Genomic DNA, 22,095 nt, shown 5'->3' on the forward strand with positions numbered 1-22,095 from the left:
CACTCGGGTCCACACCAAGTATAAACCTTCATTTCTCTCTGTGACTTTGCCAGTGATGGACCAGCACTGGGAAGCTTTGCATTCTTGTCTATCTTGTCTCATTTTTCATTACGCCAAATTCAGTAGTGTAGTGGGGCAAAAAAATAATTTGTATTTAAATGTACACATTTCCTTTCAAAATATGCTAGTACTTAAATGTACTTTCTATTTTTAATCTTGCAATTAATTCCTGAATTTTTAATCGAAGCAAATACTTATTAACTTCAAATTGATTCTACTTAAAAAAAAAAAAATCTATTGCCTGTTCTTTTCCGCCAGGACCACATTTGAATTACGACTCTTGCTGAAAATCCAACACAACTGTCCTTGATTCTTCTTGGATTCATTTTGGCAATTTTACAGTTTTACAGTCAAAACAATAGTCAGAAAAATTTTGGGTTGCTGTGAGAAAATTATGTAACTTTCAGTACTTTGGTAATTCTGATGCAGTTGACCAACTTATTTCTATTGTAAAGTTCTTAGACACCTTTAGGAAAAGTTCAGTATTTCAAAAAACATTATTTTTATATTGTGTTCCCACAGATAACAAGACTAACATAACATTTTATAAATGGTCAATACTAGCATTTAATAATTTAAATATTTTTCTTTAGTATGGATAAAGTATTGATTCTCTATGTTGTGAAGTAAAGGAAAAAAATTATTTTTGTATGTATTTGTCTGTGTTATATTTTCCTCTTGATTTATTGCTGAGATCATTGACCTTGGACTATAACAATACTAAGAAGAAGAAGAATACTAAGTCTGTGGTGAATAATTTTAAGTTCCTGCAACCTTTAAGCTTTATTGTGGTAAATAACATAAGACAAGAATGGATAGAAACTTCCCTCTGGACTGCATCTGATTCACTAATTCAGCCCCCTGAAGTTTTAATTAATTTTCACAGAAATTAATGACTAATTTTTTGCTATTTTTTTTGTCTTTGCCAGAAATGTCTTCATTCTTTAGAGGAAACAATGTGTATCTCCATTGTAATATTTGTAGTAGTTACTTAGGGGTTTCCAGTGTCAATCTGGTATGGGGATGGGGAAACACATTCTCTTTCATTGTTACCTCTCTCTGCCAGACATAAAGAAGATTTCTCCAGGTGGCAGAGATTTGATAAATGCTGGGAAGCTGTGTGAAGAGAATTGCTAAGGAAATTGAATTCAACCCTTCTCTGTGGCTTGATCCCCCCTAGAACAGGTGGCCTGGCATGCTGGCCACAAGTTCCTGTTGACTGCCTCCATCCAATACCTCAGTACCCTCGTGCTGGGGATTTGTTTGTGGAAGCTGGCAAGCTGCCTTCCTGGAGGAGCTGCAGCAACAGAAACAGGGCTGGGAATGGTTCAAAAGTCCTGAGTCTTTTCATGGCTCTTGTTGTGTTTTGCTGGTTCTTTGAAATGCTTAAGAGAATTTGTGTGTGATTTGTTAAATGAAAGTTTGTAAATTCTTAGTCAAAGAAATATTTTCAACACAATACACTTTCTCAGTCAGCTTTCTGAGTGGACTTGCATGTGTCACTTGCCAAGATCTTAAGGCAGAGGGAGTTTTTTAATTTTTGGCTTATACTTCCAAAAGTATTTATTTAAAAGTCATTTTTGTTACCTGTGGAGGCCTGTCTTAGTGTGATCAAGACAGCAGAAAATGAGAAGTGTTCTCAGTCCTGACAAATGTCAATTATTCATTTAATAAGTTGCCATTGACTGGGCTATTCAGTAACTGTGTGGAACAGATGAGAACTTCTGTTTATGACAGCATAGTTCAGGAGTAACTCCAGTAAAGTGTAGTCAATGAATCTATTTTATACTAGAAAACCAGCATTCTCTTTTTGTCCCTTGAGGTGCACCCAAGTGGCTGGAAGGCCATCAAAATGAGAAGTACCTTTAGTGCCTTCCTCTGTGAAGCCTGAACTCAGTTTTCATGGGAAATGACTCCCTCCAGTGAACAACTACAGTGATTTGTATTGACTTTGGCAGATCTACATTTTTCCATGGATAAAAACAAAGAGAATAGGGCTCCAACATCATAAAAAAATTCAGTACAGACCTCTGTGCAAGCTGTTTCCTAAACCAGTTAGCACAGAGCTGAGCAGTGCCCCAGTTGAGGTCTAATAGGTGGATTTCATTATCTGCTGCACACCTTCATGTCTGCACTGTTTGTCTGCTTTGAAGGACCTTGCTAGTGTTTCTGTCTGAGATATTAATCAGTACAATCTCAGGGCAGTAGACACTGCATTCCAGTTTGAAATAGCAAAGCCCTCTAAGTACTACAGAAAAGTAAATGTAGTCTTCGGTCAGGTTTAAAACAGAAATGTGGTTCTAATCTTAGCTACAGATATGACCCTCAATCCTGTAATAAAATGGTATATATTGACAAACACATGTAAGAGGCATGAAACTATGTGACAAACCATAACAGTATTAGGCACATGTATTTACAGGAAAATTATTATCAGTTTAATGTGATTTTAATATGGTAGAAAATGTACAGGTAGAAGCTTGTGTTCTTCTGGTTTTAAGCTTTGCATTAAGACCTGAGTGCATGATAGATCATACTGCCTTTATGTTTCTTCTTTCTTAGTTGGCAAATGTTAGTCTGAAATATAATTGAGTGTAGATTTGAAAATAATCAAGGAGAAAGTTTAGATTTGGAGATACAGAATTTAGAATAACCTAATTGTACTCAGAAGAACGATTCAAAGACAATGTTCTCCATGTTGTAACTTGAAATTTGAGGAGGGGAAAAGCTTTTATTCCTGTTTTTTTTCTGTAGGATCCTTTTTTAGAATGAAATTCAACACAAAGTGAATCTCAGCTGGTTTTGAATTATATTACCATCTGGGGGAAGATTTTGAAACAAGCCAAAACTAACAGATTTTCACCAGCCCCTTAAGAATTCTAATTGCCAGGAGTTGGGCATTTCTTAGGAGCAAATTGACAGTTCAGTAGAGTGAGTCTGCAAGATTTGTCTTGGCTGCAAAGTCTTCTTGGCTGGAGAGACTTTTTTTGATTCATGTAGAATCACCTAGAGCTCGGCAGATATTTTTAATGTTTCTAGCTAGACAGTTTCTTCTACTTCATCTGGAAACTCTGGCCAAAGCTGTAATTAACATTGTCAAATCTGAGTGTACTCTTGATGATGTTGTTGGTTAAAGCCAGTGTTGAGCAGAGAGGGTCAAGCTGCGTGCCCCGGGGGCTCTGTCGTGTACTTCGGAGTCCCTCGGTAAGGATTAGCAATTAAATTACTAGTGAGAGTCCAGGAAAGGTCAAGAGTGATTAACAATCTTTGTTCCATTGGTTAGTGGGAAACAGATGTAAAATGAAGTGATGATCAAAATCCAATTCCTAGTAGATATTTTACATCATAGACACCAAACTCCTAATGATCCCTTGTTAGCAATCTGATTAGAATGGACAGTAATTGAACAGGCATGGAGAGCTGCCATGAAGCTGCTACTGCCATTCCCCATAACCAAAATCACTGCCATTTTCGGTCTCAAGGACAAGCTGAAAGTTTCAGTCTCTCTGAATTGTATTCTGTTTGGTTATCTTTTACCCTGGAAGAAATAATAAGAAATCATACTTTGGACCCAAAATAAAGCTGAAAATTATTTGAAGGGCTCTGAATGCAGAATAACCTTCATTTTAACTCTGGAAGGTTTTGTTTGATATTTTTAAATATATGTGATTGATCCTGAGCTGGATTAATCTGACATGAATCTGCTGAAAAATTAGTTAAGTAGTAGTCAGTGAACCTGGAAAAAGATCCAATTCTGCATTACTCAAAGTACACAATCATATTTAAGTTGTTTTAGAGAAAGTACTGCAAAATTATGTATATTATACATACAAGGCCTGCCCTTCTTTTTCTTGCCATCAAATTGCTTAGGATGAGGTGAGAGGTTGTATGTTAGGGGCTTGGAATGAGTAAGGGTTTGGGGCTGGGGCTTAGGTTTCAGGCATTTGCCTAGGGTTACTACCATGATACAGCAAAACTTTAAATTCCAAAGCTTTGTATTCTCATACTCCTGTAACTCATGTGTGATAGAATGTCTTTCTTGTAAATATGATATCTTTTAGAGCAAGTCTGTGTACATGCTGTTCTTAATGGAAAAGCTGTTCTGAAATTACCAGGAAATCTGTTCTATTAATTCATCAAGGAATATTGCTGGATTACTGGATTGCTGAATATTGGTAGATAAAAATTCTTCTATATTTTAATAATCAAATCCAAAAGATAAATGGACAAAAAATTTTAATGGATGAATAAAAAGCTTAAATATTGTGTAACAAGTACCAGCTGGACTTTTTTCTGTTCTACAGTCTGTTGTCTTAGTTGTCTCTAGAGCAAACTATAAGAAAGAAAACACTCTAAAAAGCTAATAACTTGAAAAAGTTCTTCTGGTTTCCTGTAAGTTTATAAAAATTATATAATTAGATTTTTATATATTACATTTGAAACAATAGAAAAATATTCTTGTTATTAACTAGGTAGCTTATATTCTACCCAGAGCTGGTGTTGATTGGCTGCTGAAAGATAAAGGGATTCACATTTTGAAAGACATTTATAATGTCTTCCAAATTGTGAATCCAATGTTATTTCTTTTTTGTTGTGATTTTCTAACCACATTGCAACACAATACAAGACATGAGTATGATTATTGTCACTATCATTTTTTGGCAGAGGAACAAATCAAACATTTCTCATTAACAAGGGCAGCTTTTCCTGTTCCCGTAGAAAACTGAGAACGCTTAATGGTCTACAAATTGTTTTCAGGCTTCTTGTTGACGCAATTCACTTCAAAGCTGACTTTGTTTCCTTGAGCTTCCATCCTTTTTAAAGTGGCATTACGTATAAGTAATCATTGGAACTGGCCTTTTCACTGGTACATACTGGATATGACATGGGAAAGAGAAGTCCAGAGATTTGTACTAGCTCTTAGCTCTGCAATTGAGTTAGGACATCACTAATATTTCTTATTTTAGCTTTGCCTTTGTCAAATCTGTTTCAGTGAGAAATCTTTCTAGGTCAGTGACTATGTATGTTTAGCTTCTAGTACACCTTAACCCTGACCAGAGCGAGGTCTGTGAGCATTGCAGTAAGAGTAATAATATATAACATTAACCAGAGGTTATGAAAGGATGTCTATTCTGAAAATACATTTAAGAGAAAAACAAGCAGGACTGTCATTTACTCCCTGAAAAATGGAACTCCTAAGCATTTATATTTAAATTAAATGCTTTTATGAGTTTATTGAATATTATTTAGCAAGTATATTATAATGAAGACGTTACCTTCTGCCTTAGAATGAGGATATTATTGCTTTTTCATATTTATCTTTGTATCAGCATTTGGCAGGTAACAAATGAAATTTGCTTGCTAATGTTAAATTGTTTTGTACTGCTGCTCAGGCACAAATATATAGAAGGATGAGACAATGTAAAATAGTTATTTGTGTTTTTGGGCAGACAGATGAATGTAACAGTGATCTTGATCTGCCCTTGATGAAATGTTTATGCTATGAAAGGCAAAGCACTTAATTCCTGTCTGAATCACTCCACTGAAATCTTGTTCATGCAGGAGGCTGCACGAGTGGAAATGCAGAGAGAATTGGCTCAAATATTTCAGTGCGGTCAAGGTGTTGATGTTTAGAACTGTCTGAGGTCAAAGCAGAGCAGACTTCGTGTATCAGTCAAAAAAGATGAAGGCTTCCTGAAACTTGATGTGAAAAGTTTTTGTTTGTCTATTCATTTTTTGGAGTCCGCCTCATTTCCTAATTTGAGCAGATTTTGGACAAAGAATGCCTGACTGTCCCTGAAACCTGAATTTTTTTTATACTCTAAGAATATGAAAACAGGATCTTGAGAAAATAATGAAGCCCAAACTTCTAAGGATTCCAGCTTAATTTTCCAGACTCCGGTGGTCTCTATAAGTTTAGAAAAAGCTTTCTGGCAACCAAGATTTGCAGGTCTCACTTTACTCTAAGCTTGTTTTGATAGACCAATTGAATTTTTTTTACATACCTGAGAAGTTCTTGGGATACAAGGTCAGAGTAATAAATGTAATGTTTTATTCTTCATGAAGGATAAGTTATGTAATTACATCACTACTTTATTACTCTGCAGTCATTTTGTTACTATGCAACTTAAAATATTTTTGCCATCAGCATTTGGAGAAAGCTCATAGGTGTGTAGCACTATATTATAATCTGCCTGTAAGACTACATTTTTTCTAGTCACCCTATCTAGAAATGCAGATATATCAAGACACTGGAACTAGTTTTGAGGTTCGCTGGTAAACTGAAAATGCACTGCATTTGCATTAGAATTGCTGCAGTATTTCTCTTTATGACCTGAGTTAATACTTGCTAATTGGAAATGTCTGGACCTTTTATGAAGGCTGAAGGCTGGGAAAGTCTCTGAAGGATTTATGAAACTGGTCCTCAAGTCTCATTGAAAAAATAGAAGTCTTTCTGTTATTTGAAGGCATAAAATAAATCCCAAAGATGTAAATTTACTAGACCTTGGACTGTCTTGAATTTAACTTGCTTCGGTACATCTTAATAAGAATTTAAACTGATGTATCAGAGCTACTCAGGAGAAGACTCATGGCCCCCATAGACAAGTTCACAGTGCTGCTGATCCTGGCACGCTGGAGCAATACTCATGTATTCTCTTCCTAAGTTTTTTGTTACAGTGTGAAAAACTTAGCAATGAATAACCTCCTTCAACTTATGTGTCAATGCCCAAAGGACTCTTAACTCATCTCAATTTAAATTAATGACCTTAGTGATAGTATTAGCAATTGGACCATGGCCCTCATGAGCCAGCTATTTGCATATGGAATTTGATTAATCCTGCTGGCTATCAATTTTCACTTTTAATTAGGTGTGATACTATTGCAGGAGAAAATACAAGACTACTATCAGGCAGCAACAATGTTGATTTTCTGTTGAGTATTCTATTCTGTTTGGCTGTGGTAAATTCCCTGGCAATGTCTGTCTGGGTCAGCTCAGAAAGGTACCAGAGACCTTAAAACAGGTCTGTGCAAGTGATAGTCAGTGATAGTCAGCACAAAGAAGCACCATGTAGATTGAATATTAACAGTTTATAGGATGTAGAGAAATTGGTTTATGGTATCCCCTTCCAGCGCTCAGTAGCTCTACTCCTCTTAATGGCATAATAATCTCTTATAATGCAGTGTCCAGGGTCACATAAAGACCAGCTCTGCAGGTAAGTGTGGCCAGCACATTTACTGAGGCTGCTTGGTTTCCCTGCATCCAGACTGAGCAAGTGTACACTGATGATAGAGTCCTGCTCAGATTTGGATCAACACTAAATTTTGCCCGGATCTTGTAAATATGTAACATGTGGTGTCTCCTAATTTCCAACAGGCCAATCCATATTTCTTTGACATCTTTGCACTTTGGGAGCATTGCAGCATGTTTGTGTATGTCATCGCCAGGAAAACAATGCTCAGCACTTGGCTCGCCTAGCAGAGCTGGTGCCCACATGCTGCTTACTGCTGAGCATACCCCTGTAAGAATTAGCAGACCTTGACAAAACCATCAAGAAAATCTCAATAAAAATTAATTGAATACACTTGCAATAGAATAGCTGCTTAATGCTTCCCTTCCTTACCAGAACAACTTCAAAGAAATACACCTCTTTCCTCAGAAATGAATTTTAATAGCTGTTGATATCCACTGACCAAAAAAATGAAAGAGCAATGCCTATTAAACAAACACAATTAGAAAGGCAGTTTGTTGTTGTATCTGGTTAAAATTCAAAGAAAAGAAACCCTTCTTCTTTGAGATCACAAAAGACTTCTGAGAAGTTAGTACATGTATGCAGCAAGGGCATAAGGTGAAGAGGAGGGCATAAAAGCTAGCAGGGATATGTCTCTGAACATTGGAACAGCTTCCCCTATGTTTTTAAAATGCCTTTCCTGAAGTATTCAGCTGTTTGTAATCAATGAATAACACATGGTGAAGAACAGGGAATTTTAATGAAAGGAATTTGTATTTTTGCTATAGAATTTCTTGTACTTGTAGGAGCCCTTCCCCCTCCCCCAAGCATCTCATGTAGATATAAAATTCCTTTTCGTGGCAATGTGCACCCTGCCAACATCAGTGGGAGTTAAATCTCCTCAAATGGCATCTTTGTTCAAATTCAGATTTCTAGGATGCACCCAAGAATATCTGTGTGGAAAGTGACTCAGCTGTATCAACATTCTAATGCTTTTCTCTGGAAAAAATATAGCATCAGACACAGGAGCAACAAACCCTTTGGGTGGATTTAATTTTATTTAAATTTTGCATTGACTGGATGATTGGAAACGTCATGTAGAAAATAAGCAATGCTAACAGTGCACAGTGGTCCATTATATAGTACCAGGATATGTCAAGTTATAATATTTTTCACTTTCCTCAGAAGATATGGCTACTCATATGATAATGGATATTTTTTTCAGTGTGTTACACAGAAAGCAAACTATAGCGCAAATTTTGATTAAAATGTTGCTCTGTGGTCTTTCATATAAAATCTAATTTTATTTAATATTACTTTCTACATGTATGCAGAAAATGGCAAGCTAATATTAATAAAAGAAGGCTTACAGGAATGTGGAACAAGAACAATAGATCCCTGTCAAAATTTATTTACCTAGCTAGACTTTCATTTCAAAGTTAGCAGCACTCTGTGATACTGGCATAATACAGAGGTTTTAAAACTCTGTTAGACATTTTTAACCCACTTTAATTTATTCCATGGTAGTTTAATCCCCTGCTGAATGGGGATGGGGTGAATTTTCAAAAGTCATAATCCACTGAAGTAAAAAATCTGTAATGACAACATAGACAGCAGGCTTCAAGAGTTTAGTTTAAATCATTTCCAAAAATGTTAAACTTAGGGCAAGAGTTAATAGGATATTTCATACAGTTATATTTCAATCCTTTTCCAAATCTTTCTACATTCACTTGCATCTCTGCCATCAGAAATACTTGGGCTCGATTTCTGTTCTTTTAAGGCAAAAACCAGAAAGCTGTAAAATTCTAATGCGAAGATTTTCACAGGGTATTGTAACTCATTGGTCCTTCGGTTCACAGAGTTTTATATGTGATAGCACAATATTTTCTAAACTGAAAGAGAAATGACATTTTACAAACTGAACACCTTCCATTCTGTCTTAACTGGGCACAAAAATGAAATTAAGGTACATAATACCATACTGTCTTCATCTTTCTGCTCCTCTAGGAATTTTATGGTTGACTTTATTGATGGGTGAAGATTTGGCCCACAAATTGATTGGGAAAAGCTCATGCATTTCCTATGTACTTGAAACCTAAAGTTTTACACTCTTTCTTGACTATACCTTTGGAGCTGCCTAGTTCTGGAAGTAGCTGTAATGCAGACAACACCTTATTTTCTTTAACCAGGAAGCTCCTCTAGTGCCAGCCATAGATGATTGCAGCTTTGCCTGCCTCAGCATGCAAGCACCGAGCTCCTGCCTGAACTCCACAGGAAAAATCCTGCCTCCTTCCTCCGTTTTGTTGTGTCATGCTGGACCAGATTTTGGATGGCATCAGATAAAGCTGGCAGGGGACTCGTTCAAAACAACAGGATGAGAAAGTTCTGAGGGTCTGAAGTAGAGATGAGGTGGTAGGGTGTTTCACATGGTAGAAGATTCTTACAGAAACAGACAAGTGCTTGTAAGCTATATTTATTGAAAATGAAGAAATTTGTAGCCCACAACTTAAGAAGTCTTTGATCTGCAAAGGCTTGAAAATGAAAAATATTTTCTGGTACAAATAGTATGTTCTTCTCCTCATTTTGCATTTCTTGATAAAATCAACATTTAGCCATTGTTGAATGCATGGTGCAGGACCAGATAGACTTCCAGTTTGACTTCCTAATTCTTTCAAACTCTTAAATGAAATAGACAATGGCAATAATTTCCTTTTTTTCCTTTTTGCCCTCTAAAAGCTATGTGTTTGGAGAGAAAAAAATGAGTTATCTTTGAAAACAACAGTGATAGCAGTGCCTGTCTTCACTCCTACTTTCCAGGAAAAGGGTGGAACAAACTGTAGGGCTGGTTTTTCATTGCTTTCTGTTGTGGTTCTGTGATTTTGATTCTTGGTTCAAAGGTCCCAGTCTTATCCAGGCAGATAGAGGAGCCTGGATGTTTAATTTTGAGTCTGATTTCCACTCTGAAAGTTTGTGAAAGAATAAAGAAAATCTTTCTATATATCTGACTGTCACGGGGAGAAGGCAGCCCTGGCAGAATGAAACAGAGAAAAAAAAAAAGGAGGAAGAGAAAAATATCCATTAGGACACTGCTACTAGAAGAAGTGTCTCTGTAATTACAATCTAAGTCTGATTGATTTAAAGTACCTATCTGTCTCAGATGACTAAACACTTCTTAAAAGCCTGCTTACCAAACAATTCTTAGTCACTAGTGAACAAAACAGGATCAAGAAGACTAATTTTTCAGATTCTAAATACTTGTGAAAATCTTTCATGTGATTAAATCAAACTCAAAAGATAACAGAATAGTACAAGTCTATACTGTTTCTCACAGGAAATTCCTCTAGATGGGGAATTTCCTATATCTAAAAGGAGGAGCAATACTAGCAAGTGTGCATGCCTTGGTGTATGAGTACCATATAACTTCATCAGTTTCAGCATGCTTACAGATGTACAGGGAGAAGTGCACTTCAAGCAGGACTGGAGAATAGCAGAAGGCATTTACACAGAGCATTCATTGCCCTGCTGCCAGCCTGCAGCCTTTGGGTTCTCTCCATAGAATTGTCTCCAGGGCAAGTTATGTACCCTACGTCAGATTGTTCTTGGTTACTATTGGGTGACTAGGTGAAGAGCATTTATTCAATTTGGAAAGTTCATCAACATTCATGGAAGTAGAGGACACAATCCATTCTGTTTCTGTCTTGATTATGGAATAGGCCTAGAATTCCAGGTGAATGAATAGATCAGTGAATCCCACCCAAGATCATGGTCTGGACTGGCAAAGGATATGATATAATTCAGGACCTAATAGCTGCCAGGCCATCAGATTTTTTCATCAGTCTTTTACCATTCACAGAGCTTGTGGCAATGTCAAAGCCTAGCCCACAATCCAGGAATGCAAGGGAGAGGAAATGAAACTCTAATTCTTAAGGATTTTTATTGGGACCAAATACTTAAGGTGCTTTACCACCTTTGCATTTCCTGAAAATTGTTTGAGCTAGTTTTCAGATTTATTTGTAAGGTAACTTTCATTGTGTAGAAAGCCCTGCAAAATTGTAATTTTTGCTAGCTTTTTTCTTTTGCAGAACACCCATTCCAATATCTTAATATTTTATGATAACAACTGTTAAGAATTATAATGCACCTAAACAAAGCTGTGTTGCTACTGTTTTATTAGTACCCTCATCTCTCTGTGGGTACAAATTTTCTAATTAGTCTTTGATTCTTAGTCAGATCTCAAAGAGATATCAACTGATACAGGCACTGTAATTTCAATGATGTTAAATTTCACTGAATTTTTATCAGCTGCTGTCAGCTGAATTTATATCAGCTTCTTGTCTTGCATAACTGCTGTTGTGTGAATAATGAAGAAAGCTCAGGTAGCTACATTTTTGTTTTAACAAGGGTAATTTGAAGCAAGAATGATAGCTCATAGATTAAAACCAGAAAAATACAGAATTTAAGAATTTAATTTAACTCTGAGCAGAGTTAATAAAAGTATTTTGAATTTTGTGATTCCTAAGGATGTTCTATACAAAAATTGCAGTAACAGTGTATGTTAAGTTCAATTTCTTAACCTAAAGTTAGTAAAAAAAACCAAAAACAAACCTACATTCCCTCTGTTTTGTGTGACAACAAATTATTATTTTTTATGCTTAAATGAATGATCCAAAGTGCTTACTTTAGAAAATATTATTAAAAACTTCAGAAACTTCTTTTTAAATGGTCAATAATCAATTCAGTGCTCTTTTATGACCAAACCCAAATAAAATACTTTGAATAAGTAGAGAAAAAAGACTGAACAAATAATGGGAGGCTATATTTGCAGTCATACAGGACCATGGTTGTGCCACATCCTGACTACCATGTACCATTCTCATTTTAAAAACAGAACTGGGAGTGGAGAAGGACAAAAAGGAAATTCAAAGGTATAGGTATAGAACAACTTCTGTACAGGGATTATTTGCATGATTCAGGAGGCTTTTAGGGCTGGAAAAGAGATCAATATCTGATTACTATTATGAATGGATATAGTTGAGGCATGTACTAGTCAGCGAGAGGGAGAGCTAGGAATCATCAATTTCCCACTCAGTGGTATTTGTTGAAAAAATACTTAAAGCATAGCAACAAAGAGAAGCAATGAGGAGCATGGGAAATTTGGATAGAGGCAGAACTTTCCACATGAAGGGTTCTCCAAAGAAGGTGTCAGGAATCAGGTTCAAAACAAACCCTAGGAGGAAACAGAGCTGTCGAACTCATTGCTGAAGCATCTTATGATCATTAAATTTTGCAAAGTATCAAAGTGATCAAATGAACAGAAGATTAGTCTGTTTAGAGTTAGTGAAACAGAAATCTCATTTGTTCATGGATTTCTAAATGTGATAGCATAATATTGTGAAATTGAAAAGGAAATGATGAAACAGAAAACATACACAGAAACAACATCTAGCAGAGGAAACTAAAATTATTGGACATCTGGAAGGAAATTAGGGGCCTAAAATACACTTGCCATATTCTTGAAAGGCATCTGCAAGGCACTTGCATGCTCTTCTCCAGGCATCTCTTATAGTTGCTGCTGGAGATAAGATGATTTTTCTAAATGAGTCTTAGGTTTGATCCTGCATAGCGACTTTTGATTTCTCATTTGACACTGTAGATCATGGGTTACTGTCCTGTTTGTCAGTCTCATCTGAGTTTGCAGACTTTTTGAATGACCAACATACATCCCTAATCTTTTCATGTTGTTCAGCAAAAAGGTTTGTAAGTTAAAACCAGAGAGGCCTGTTTCTGTGAAATATCCATGTATTTGGTTTTCTGTTTTCATCCTTCTTTCCCAAGTGTCCATTTAAGAGGTACAAGTCCTTCAGTCTGTTCCACTCTCTCCCTTTATAATAATATCTCCATTAATTTGCATTCTCAGTTTCTTTATTACCAAATACCTGTAGAATATTGACTTTGACTTTTCTGGAAATTATTCACTGAATAAAATATTTCCATACCACTGCTAACTTCGTACAATGTGTAGATAGCTGTGGGAAGAAAAATGGATCTAAATGGAAGAGTAAATTTGGTCTTGTTTTCCCTCCACCCATGGCATAAACAGGATGAATATAAGGACACAGTGACAACTTTCTGTGTCCTGCCCTGCCTTGATAATGGTCCAGCTTATTGTAATGTCCATCAATACTCTCCTGCCTTTGTTGTCTCTGAGATATCTTACTAAGGAAAGGAAATTCTGAATTTTTTTTATACAGAGCATTTGCAAACACAACACTGCCAAATTCTTACAGTTCTATGCCAATAAAAACAGTCTTGGTTTTTGATTAGTTATTTACCTGAAGAGAGAGATTTTCCACCTTGAGTATTAGATTGTTTGTTTGCATTTTCATTTCCTCTGAAGTAGTCATGTATTCTGAGAAATAAATGCATAATTTCTAAACCAATACTGTAATTATAGGTAATGAGCTGTAGTAGAGCTAGAATAAAAGGAAAAGAGTGAGAAATCAAGATGCATTTTGTACATTTTTTAATTAATATTTTTTAAAATCTCAACCTGATCAGTCTTTAATTAATGTTAATATACCTGTGGTTGATTTTACCCTGAGAAGATGACCTAAATCACCAATTGAGGCCTTCATGGTTTCCTGAAATTCCTTTTTAACTTCATTTTCTCTGCTCCAAATGTTAAGGTTTAACTTGGCAAAGAATTCACGGCTCAGTATCTTGAAAGAAAACTCCAAAACTTCTGAGATAAATAAAGTGCCTATCCTTTAGGGAGTCCTAAAAGAACTATTTTAATTAAAGAACTATATTAATTAAAATATGCTTAATGAAGCAAAACATTAAAAAAATTCATCACCCTCAAAACATAGGATACAAAATGAATGGAGCATTCTATTCTATTTAATACATTAAAAAGTTATTTACAGATCAATTCCTGTGTTCTAATGATGCTCTCTGAAATTGTGCCCAATGAAATCACTGTCTTTCCTTTTTCAAAGAAGAAGTAGAAGAAATGGAATAACAAATTGTCAGTATTTTTTGGAGAAGAGTTGCCAGGCAGTAGCAAAAGCTCCTGGTGCCTTTTTGGTATCAGTAGACTTTACTAGGTACTGTAAATCCATACTTTCCAGTAAAAGTACAAGAGCAGAACCAAATATCAGTCTGCCATGCTTAATAGGTGCTTTTCCAAAGACAATTGTAGCACTAGATAAGCACTTCTAAATGTTTTTGCTCCTTACTATTTTTCTATACAAACATTTCTGCCATTGTCATCATTCAGAACCACTTCTGGCTATGCAGTCATGGAAAAATGCCCCTACTCAGCCCTTTTGCAACACTGATTTATTGCACTGCAGTGGTGTTTTGGGTTAACACTGGTGAGCAGCTAAGCACCTCACAGTTCTTTGTTTACTTTCCCCCTTTCCCCCGTGGGATGGGGAAGAGGAACGGAACAATAAAAACGAGAAAACTTGGGAGTCAAGATAAAGAAAAGTTTAATAACTGAAGGATAAATAGAAGAAGAAGAAAAAAAGAAGAAAACAAACCAGAACAAGTGATGCAAAGGAAATACTCAACACGCAACCTACTCCAGTGGGTAGAACGATGACCAACCAGTTCCTGAACAAAAGATGGCTACCTCCTCTAAACCCCCTACTCTTTTAATTGCTAAGCATGATGCTACATATTATGGAATATCTCTGGTGAATTCAGGTTCTCTGCTCAGCTGTGTCCATTCCCAATCCATTGTGCACCTCCCCAGTCTATTCACTTGAGAAGCTGAGAGAGAAATAGAGAAGGCCTTGGCGCTGTACTCTTCAGCCAGAGCTAGAACATAAGTGTGTTACCAGCATTTGGGTCAAAAGTCTCAACCTCAGCACCATATGAGCTTCTATGAAGAAAATGTACTCCATCCTAGAAAGAGCCATTAAAACTGGGTTTCAAATGTTTCATCTAGGAGTGACACTTCGCTATGGAAAAGGAGAAAAAACTAGTTAGCATGAACTAATTGATAGAGTATGCAAGTTTCTGAATTATATGCAGGTATCCTCAAGGAAGAGGACAAGAAAACCACCATAGAATTTAGGCTGCTTCATGTTTTATTACTCACTTCAAATTGGCTCTTTTTCCATGAACCCCTAAAATAGGTCTATGTTTAAGCTTCACAATACTAAGTGCAAAACCTCATACTTTTGCATGGTCTTTCTTGTATTATTGCAACCTTGTGTTTGGGAAAAAGAGAGATTGAAGAAAACTGAATCAGTTCATGTGAAAGAACTGCTGCATTTGCAGAAATTCTATTACACAGCAATGCTCTGTGTTATTGGGTGTGTGAGTCTCTGAGGATACTTCTATAGTGTATAGTATACTAGCAGTATATGAAAAAGCAGCTGCATGGAAAATGTTAGCGAAGCACAATGAATTCTAGAGCTTTTTTATTAACACTTGTGGGCTGCTTTTTAGTGCTAACATGGACTCTTGACTAGGAAGGACAGGTTCAGGCCTGTACTCACGAATGCAAACAGTTACCCACATTGAAAATCATAAACAGAGGTCTCAGGACTAACTGCACAGCCAGAAATCTTTCAGGTATTACAAAATCAATGACAATAACAATCAGTTGTATCTGTTAGATTGGGTTTGAAGCAGCATAGAATGCATATGGCCTAAATCATCCATTTCCATGAAATATGCTGGCTTTCAAAAAACCACGCATAGGATCAGCCATCAATCATTTCAGAAAATTTCCTCCCTCTCCTGAGTCTTCAGTTTCACATATCTGGAAAAAAGGACAAACATATTTTCAAGGTTTTTAAACTCTTACATATTGTTACATGGAACTGGTAGTCTAATTCTATGAAATGTAAATCATTAGATGAAGAGAGGAAAACAAAGGAAAAACAAACTGTAAGCAAAGAAAATGAGGGTGGTAAGCAGTCTGTATCCTATGTACAGATTGCTGGTTTACTAGCTCTGCTAGCTAAGTGCTTTGATTCATTGTGGGTTGATAGATTCATTCTAGACGGGCACATTTTTCTTTTTAACCACATTTCTTTTCTTATTTTGCCCTCCTTCCCCATATGCCATAGAAAAAAAATACATTCTGAGTCTCTTTCTGTCTCCCTGTGACATCTTCATTGCTGCTTCATCAACCCTCCATCAGTGCATTTTATTACAGCTTCTCTCTTGGCCTACTGTGTTATTGCTAAGATGCAGCTATGAACTGGCTATCAAAATGCTAGTCTGTGTTTTAATCCTTCTGTCCATTCGAAAGGGGGGGGAAGTTTTCTCTTTGGCAAAATCCTGAATTAAATCCATATTTTATCTATTATCCCTACTGGCCCCACATGAAATGGATTGGGCAGGTATAGTGTAGGATGCGACAGATTTATTTACCTATTTAGTTGCTGTAAAAGGCTGGGGGCATATCTCCTGTGTGATCAGTGTATTAAGACAATTTAGACTGATTTTATCTATGTGCCTTCAAATGACCTTGGAAAACTACTGAAGTTAATGAAAGTGTGTTTCAATTTCATGATTGTTAAGAAATGAAAAGGCCATGCTGTGATAGATATCCTCCGTGACATATACCTCCAGTTGTACCAGTAGGGAGGGGACATGATTTAAATACTTTCTGGTTTCCAATGGGTTTTCTAGGTATGAAATGCACTCAATTCATTTTTAAGTGAAGAGAAAGATATAACTGCAAGTATGATAGAAGCACATAAATCAGTGCCAGAGCACAGAGGAATAAAACAGACATATTTGGAATCTCACATGTAGCCATGAAAATGGAAATAAGAAACTTGATGGCCTCTTCAGAGCAGTGCAAATGTTAAAAAATTGGGCAGTGTGTGAGGTGCAAATTTTAGGGGGAATGGGACTACACGTGTTGTCAGTCCTTTTCCATCCACCCTGCACAAATTCCAGCCCTCCCAGGTATGCTCTGTCAGAGCTCTCTGCCAATGCTGCATGTTAGACAGCTGCGAGCCTGCATCTGTTCTCTGTTTTCCACTCAATTAAAGCAAAGAGAAAAAAAATATAAATATGACAAATGGCTCTGACAGTAAATTTTGTGAAAGCCTTTGTCTGAAATACATGATTTTGTAGGAACTTGGTACAAGATTTTCTGTTCTTTTAAAATGTGATTTTGCAGGCTTTTTTATTCCTGCTTTTAAATTGATGCCTCTATTTTTTTATTTTTGTAAATATACAAAAGGCTTTCTGTCTTACACAGATCTCTGTTTAATTTGGGGACGAAATGGTGAAAAAAGAAGTGAAGCAAGAAATGAGAAATGCTTGTCATATTAGATACAGACAAGGCAAACCAGTAGTTGGTCTATAAGGGATTGTTAGAAAAGGCTGTGACTCCTCCTGCATTAACTGATGTGGAGTACACTGTATGTACAGCTGTCAACTCAAAACTCATTAAATTTTCATTATTCTGTTATTTATATTATAGTTGTGACTGAAGATCCCAGTCAAGAACATAGACCAATGAGTATTCATAAAAGGAATAGGGAAATTGTATTATTATTATTAGATTCATAATGACATGGACTCCAAGCATGGTCAGGCTGGCACCACCAAGACAGCACCCTGACAGTGGACTCCAGGGGCAGCAAAAGTAAATGAATGTGTCTCTGATGGTGGAAGACACAGCAATCTTGCAGAGTGAACATTCAAGCGAGAACACTTCCCTCTGAGATGCCACATACAGCCTGAAGGATGACAAGACTGTGTAACTCAGTTTTTGTTATGCACTCATCACTTACAGACATCATAACAGACAAATAATGTGAATGTCTGTGATTAAATCTGAAGGCCAATTAAAAAAAACTGGCAAAGGAGAATTGAGTAATAACTTCTTGGAAAGCATAGGAAAACAGACATTTCTCTTTTGGTTTACTGAGTAGAGAGGTACAATTTAATTTCTCAAAAAAATATTTCTCTATGATTAAGAAATCTGGTTATTTTGGTCTCAGTTGGAAATGATGGGGTTTGTATCACATATCTCAATATATTGTTTCTTTCTTCTTCCCTTCTCTTTTAGGTTACCTGTGCAAATTTAACAAATGGAGGAAAAACAGAACTTCTAAAATCAGGAAGCTCCAAATCCACACTAAAGCACATATGGACAGAAAGCAGCAAAGACTTGTCCATCAGCCGACTGCTGTCACAGACTTTTCGTGGAAAGGAAAATGATACAGATTTGGACCTGCGATACGATGCCCCAGAAACTTATTCTGAGCAAGATCTCTGGGACTGGCTGAGGAACTCCACAGATCTGCAAGAGCCTCGGCCCAGAGCAAAGAGACGGCCCATCGTCAAGACTGGGAAATTTAAGAAAATGTTTGGCTGGGGAGATTTTCATTCCAACATCAAGACTGTGAAGCTAAATCTGTTAATAACAGGGAAAATCGTTGACCATGGCAATGGGACGTTTAGTGTTTACTTCAGGCATAACTCCACTGGTCAAGGGAATGTATCTGTGAGCCTAGTGCCCCCTACAAAAATAGTGGAATTTGACTTGGCACAACAGACAGTGATTGATGCCAAAGATTCCAAGTCCTTTAACTGTCGAATCGAGTACGAAAAGGTTGACAAGGCTACCAAGAATACACTCTGCAACTATGACCCTTCAAAAACCTGTTATCAGGAGCAGACCCAGAGCCATGTGTCATGGCTCTGCTCCAAGCCCTTTAAAGTAATCTGTATTTACATTTCCTTTTATAGTACAGATTATAAACTAGTACAGAAGGTGTGTCCTGATTACAACTACCACAGTGACACACCCTACTTCCCTTCAGGGTGAGGACCAACTTGTGTCTGAGACTGAAGCCTGGGGAATAAAAGAGGTCGAATAACAGGGCTGTAACCTCAAGGAGGAAGGCCACATCTATTGCCTGGAATGTGTCTACCTGCTGCTGCTGATGTCAAATGGCTGCAAATATGTTAGTGGAAAACAATCTAATGTAATTTTTGCCCAGTCAGCTCCATGTATCCATCTAGGTGTAAATCACTATGGATTTGAAATAAAACCATACATATACACAGAGACACACACACACACGCTTTTCAGCTCACGTTATTGAGATTCCTGTTAAGAAATCTTTCATTGTCTGATATCTAAGGATTCAGCATAACCTATCATCAAGCAAAATGGATTAACTAGACAGTACAAGGTTTCTAAGGCAGACTGTTATGGAAATCTCCTTGAAAGTCCTTTGAGTACATGCCAATCAATAATCCCCACTCATGCATTCTACTGCTTGGAGCAGCTGTACTGGTAAATAATACTGTAGGAATAAGTACTTGTTAAAATGGGAAAAAGTGTGTTTAGAGTTCAGTATTCCGTATTATATGAACACAGCAAAGTGTTGTGACTTTTCCCAGCACACAGTAGGCACATTCAAGGTGGTGTTGGTGGCTCTTTTTCCATGGAGCAAGCCCGTTTCTAGTAAAGATGGGCAAACATTTGGAATTTACATGTGAGCAGACATTCTGGTTTAATGTTTCTCTGACTCTTTAAGCTCTGATTCTTTAAACTTGTTTGAGTTTAGGCCAGCTAAACTACTTAAAAACTGGAATTGATCTCTAAGAAGGAAAATGCCTGGCAGAGAACATGTAAGTTATAAGTGGCTGTCTTATCTTTATTACAAAATATTGTAACAAATTCAATATCCTAGTCTTCATTTGTATGAATGGTTTGTATTGTACATAATTTAACCAGTGTTATTTGAGCTGCTTATTAATATTAACTTGTAATTGTCTCTCTGCTTGTTATTGTTTAAAACAATCAAGGAAATGAGGAATCCATTTTATCAATGTAGCTGTAAACTCCATTAAAAGACAGAACTATGTACAAAGCATTTATTCAGCTAAAGTATTGTTGAAAGCTATACATATACAACATTACAGTCTGTCTGTATTTAGGTATTTTATTTCCAGAGGAAAAAAAATGAACTGTACATAAAAATAAAAAATCTTAAAGTTGAGTTTCAATATGTACTGTGTAGATAGTAGTTTAAATAGTTCTGACAAGCGGGTAATACTCCAAGTCTAATATGATTTTCAATATTGTCCCTTTGCATATGTGCATATATAGACATCTATTTAAGAATTTGTGTGTGTGTGCATATTTGTGTGTGTATAAGTACATGTGTGTGTGAGTGTGTACAAATACATATATATGTTGAATACATAAAACTTTCTGGAGCCCTTTTCCTAGCAAGAAGATCTTATTACTGAAAGTCTTGCTAGTTCAAGCAGAAGCCCCCACTCCAATAAGAAATTACAGGTGCCGGGCTTTGCTTAAAATGAGTCATTATAGTTTAAAAGTGGGAAAACATAGAGCCACTCTCTGTGTACAAAGGCCTGTCTTTGCCTTAATTCTAGCCTCCTGTGAGGTCCTGATCTCTATGGAATGAAGAGATCCCTTTTTATGGTACTAGGGAATTTTCTTCCTGTAAGAAAAAGCTCATAGCTTTTATATATATATATATATTTTGTGGATAGTGGCATACTTTACCCCCAACATCCAGAAAACCAGCAACTGCAAGAATTCCTTGCCTAAAAGAAGGCTGCCCAAAGAGCTCAGTATTTCATATCATATCTTTCAGAATTATCATTCCTGGAAATGTTTTCTTTCCCCTTCCATCCTTGCCCCTATGTTCTGTGCTGTTGGGTCACAGATGCAAATGCAGGTCAGCTTTCAACTATGCGCAGCATTATAACCAGCTTCTCCAAAATCCCAATAAACACTCTACTAGTGTTTCAAGAACAGAAAAGTTCAAAACAACTACCAGGACCTCTTTTGCTGAAATTTGCAGAACATGAGAATGGAACAAAGCAAATGGATAATGTTATTGAAAGTAAATGTTTTCCCACTGATGTACCAGTAGGAGGCTTTCATATTTTTACTGCTTTGGATTCTTTGAATAGATATGCTTGTGGGAATTTCCTCATTATGTATGACATTTCCAGGACAAAATCGTGACCCCAGACCATGTCTAGATTTGGAGAAAGAAATTTTCCAAACTCTGTAGTCTATATTCTGATCTCATTCAGGAATATGCTGACACAATTTTTTTTTCTTTTAACAGGGATCGTGATTAAACTGGTAGTGTTTGCCCCTTGTGCTCTATTAAAAGTAATTGTTATTAGTATAAACCCTAAATTAATATGTGTTGTTGCCAATAGTTAGATCTTGGGTCTATTAAATCAATGGGAATTTTGCTATTGATTTCAATATAAATTTCCATTTAATAGTATATAGAACTCCAGTGTTAAATATGATTAAAAATTTTATCAATCCGTATTACAATTGAGCATTATATGGTTCGTTTATATTCCTGGAAAATTGATGTGAAATACTATTGCTGGTACAGTCTCATTATTTTCTATATTTTCTAAAACTTCTCATAAATATATGAAACATATACATTCTATTCATATTTAAATATTTGTCCACTTTTCAGGTAGCATCCATACAAAAAGGAACTATTCAACATGCAATGTTTGATCCTATTAATTGTGGTTGTTGGTATTTTATCTGCCTCTGTCACAGTCATTCATACTATTAATTAGTCTTAAGCCTTTGAAGAATTTGCTGTTCTTCATAAGCATTGTTGAGTTTGAACTTGAAAGAGTTCTTTTGGTGATTGAGTTGTGAAACAGTGATCTAATACCAGAACAGATAATGTATTATTTAGGTGCTAGGTCATTGCATTTCATTCAATCTTTTTGGGAAATATTTTGTGTTTACTGACTTTGTTAAAGAATGTTTTTGGTTTTGTCATTTGGAAAA

At 36.3% G+C, this 22,095-nt stretch overlaps 1 protein-coding gene across 3 annotated transcripts in view; it reads left to right on the plus strand.

The window, feature by feature from the left end:
- NXPH1 (neurexophilin 1) overlaps window positions 1-20,284 on the plus strand; it is a 137,855-nt gene extending 117,571 nt beyond the window's left edge. For all 3 annotated transcript variants that reach the window (XM_071429067.1, XM_071429069.1, XM_071429070.1), the window contains exon 3: window positions 18,340-20,284. In XM_071429067.1, coding sequence (XP_071285168.1) covers window positions 18,340-19,101 — 762 coding nt within the window. In that variant the 3' untranslated portion in view covers window positions 19,102-20,284. The remainder of the gene's footprint in view (window positions 1-18,339) is intronic.
- Window positions 20,285-22,095: the final 1,811 nt, after the last annotated feature.

This window comes from Agelaius tricolor, unplaced genomic scaffold, assembly GCF_023055355.1.
Source record: "Agelaius tricolor isolate 1412-34295 unplaced genomic scaffold, bAgeTri1.0.p SCAF_6, whole genome shotgun sequence".
Classification (NCBI taxonomy): Eukaryota; Metazoa; Chordata; class Aves; order Passeriformes; family Icteridae; genus Agelaius; species Agelaius tricolor.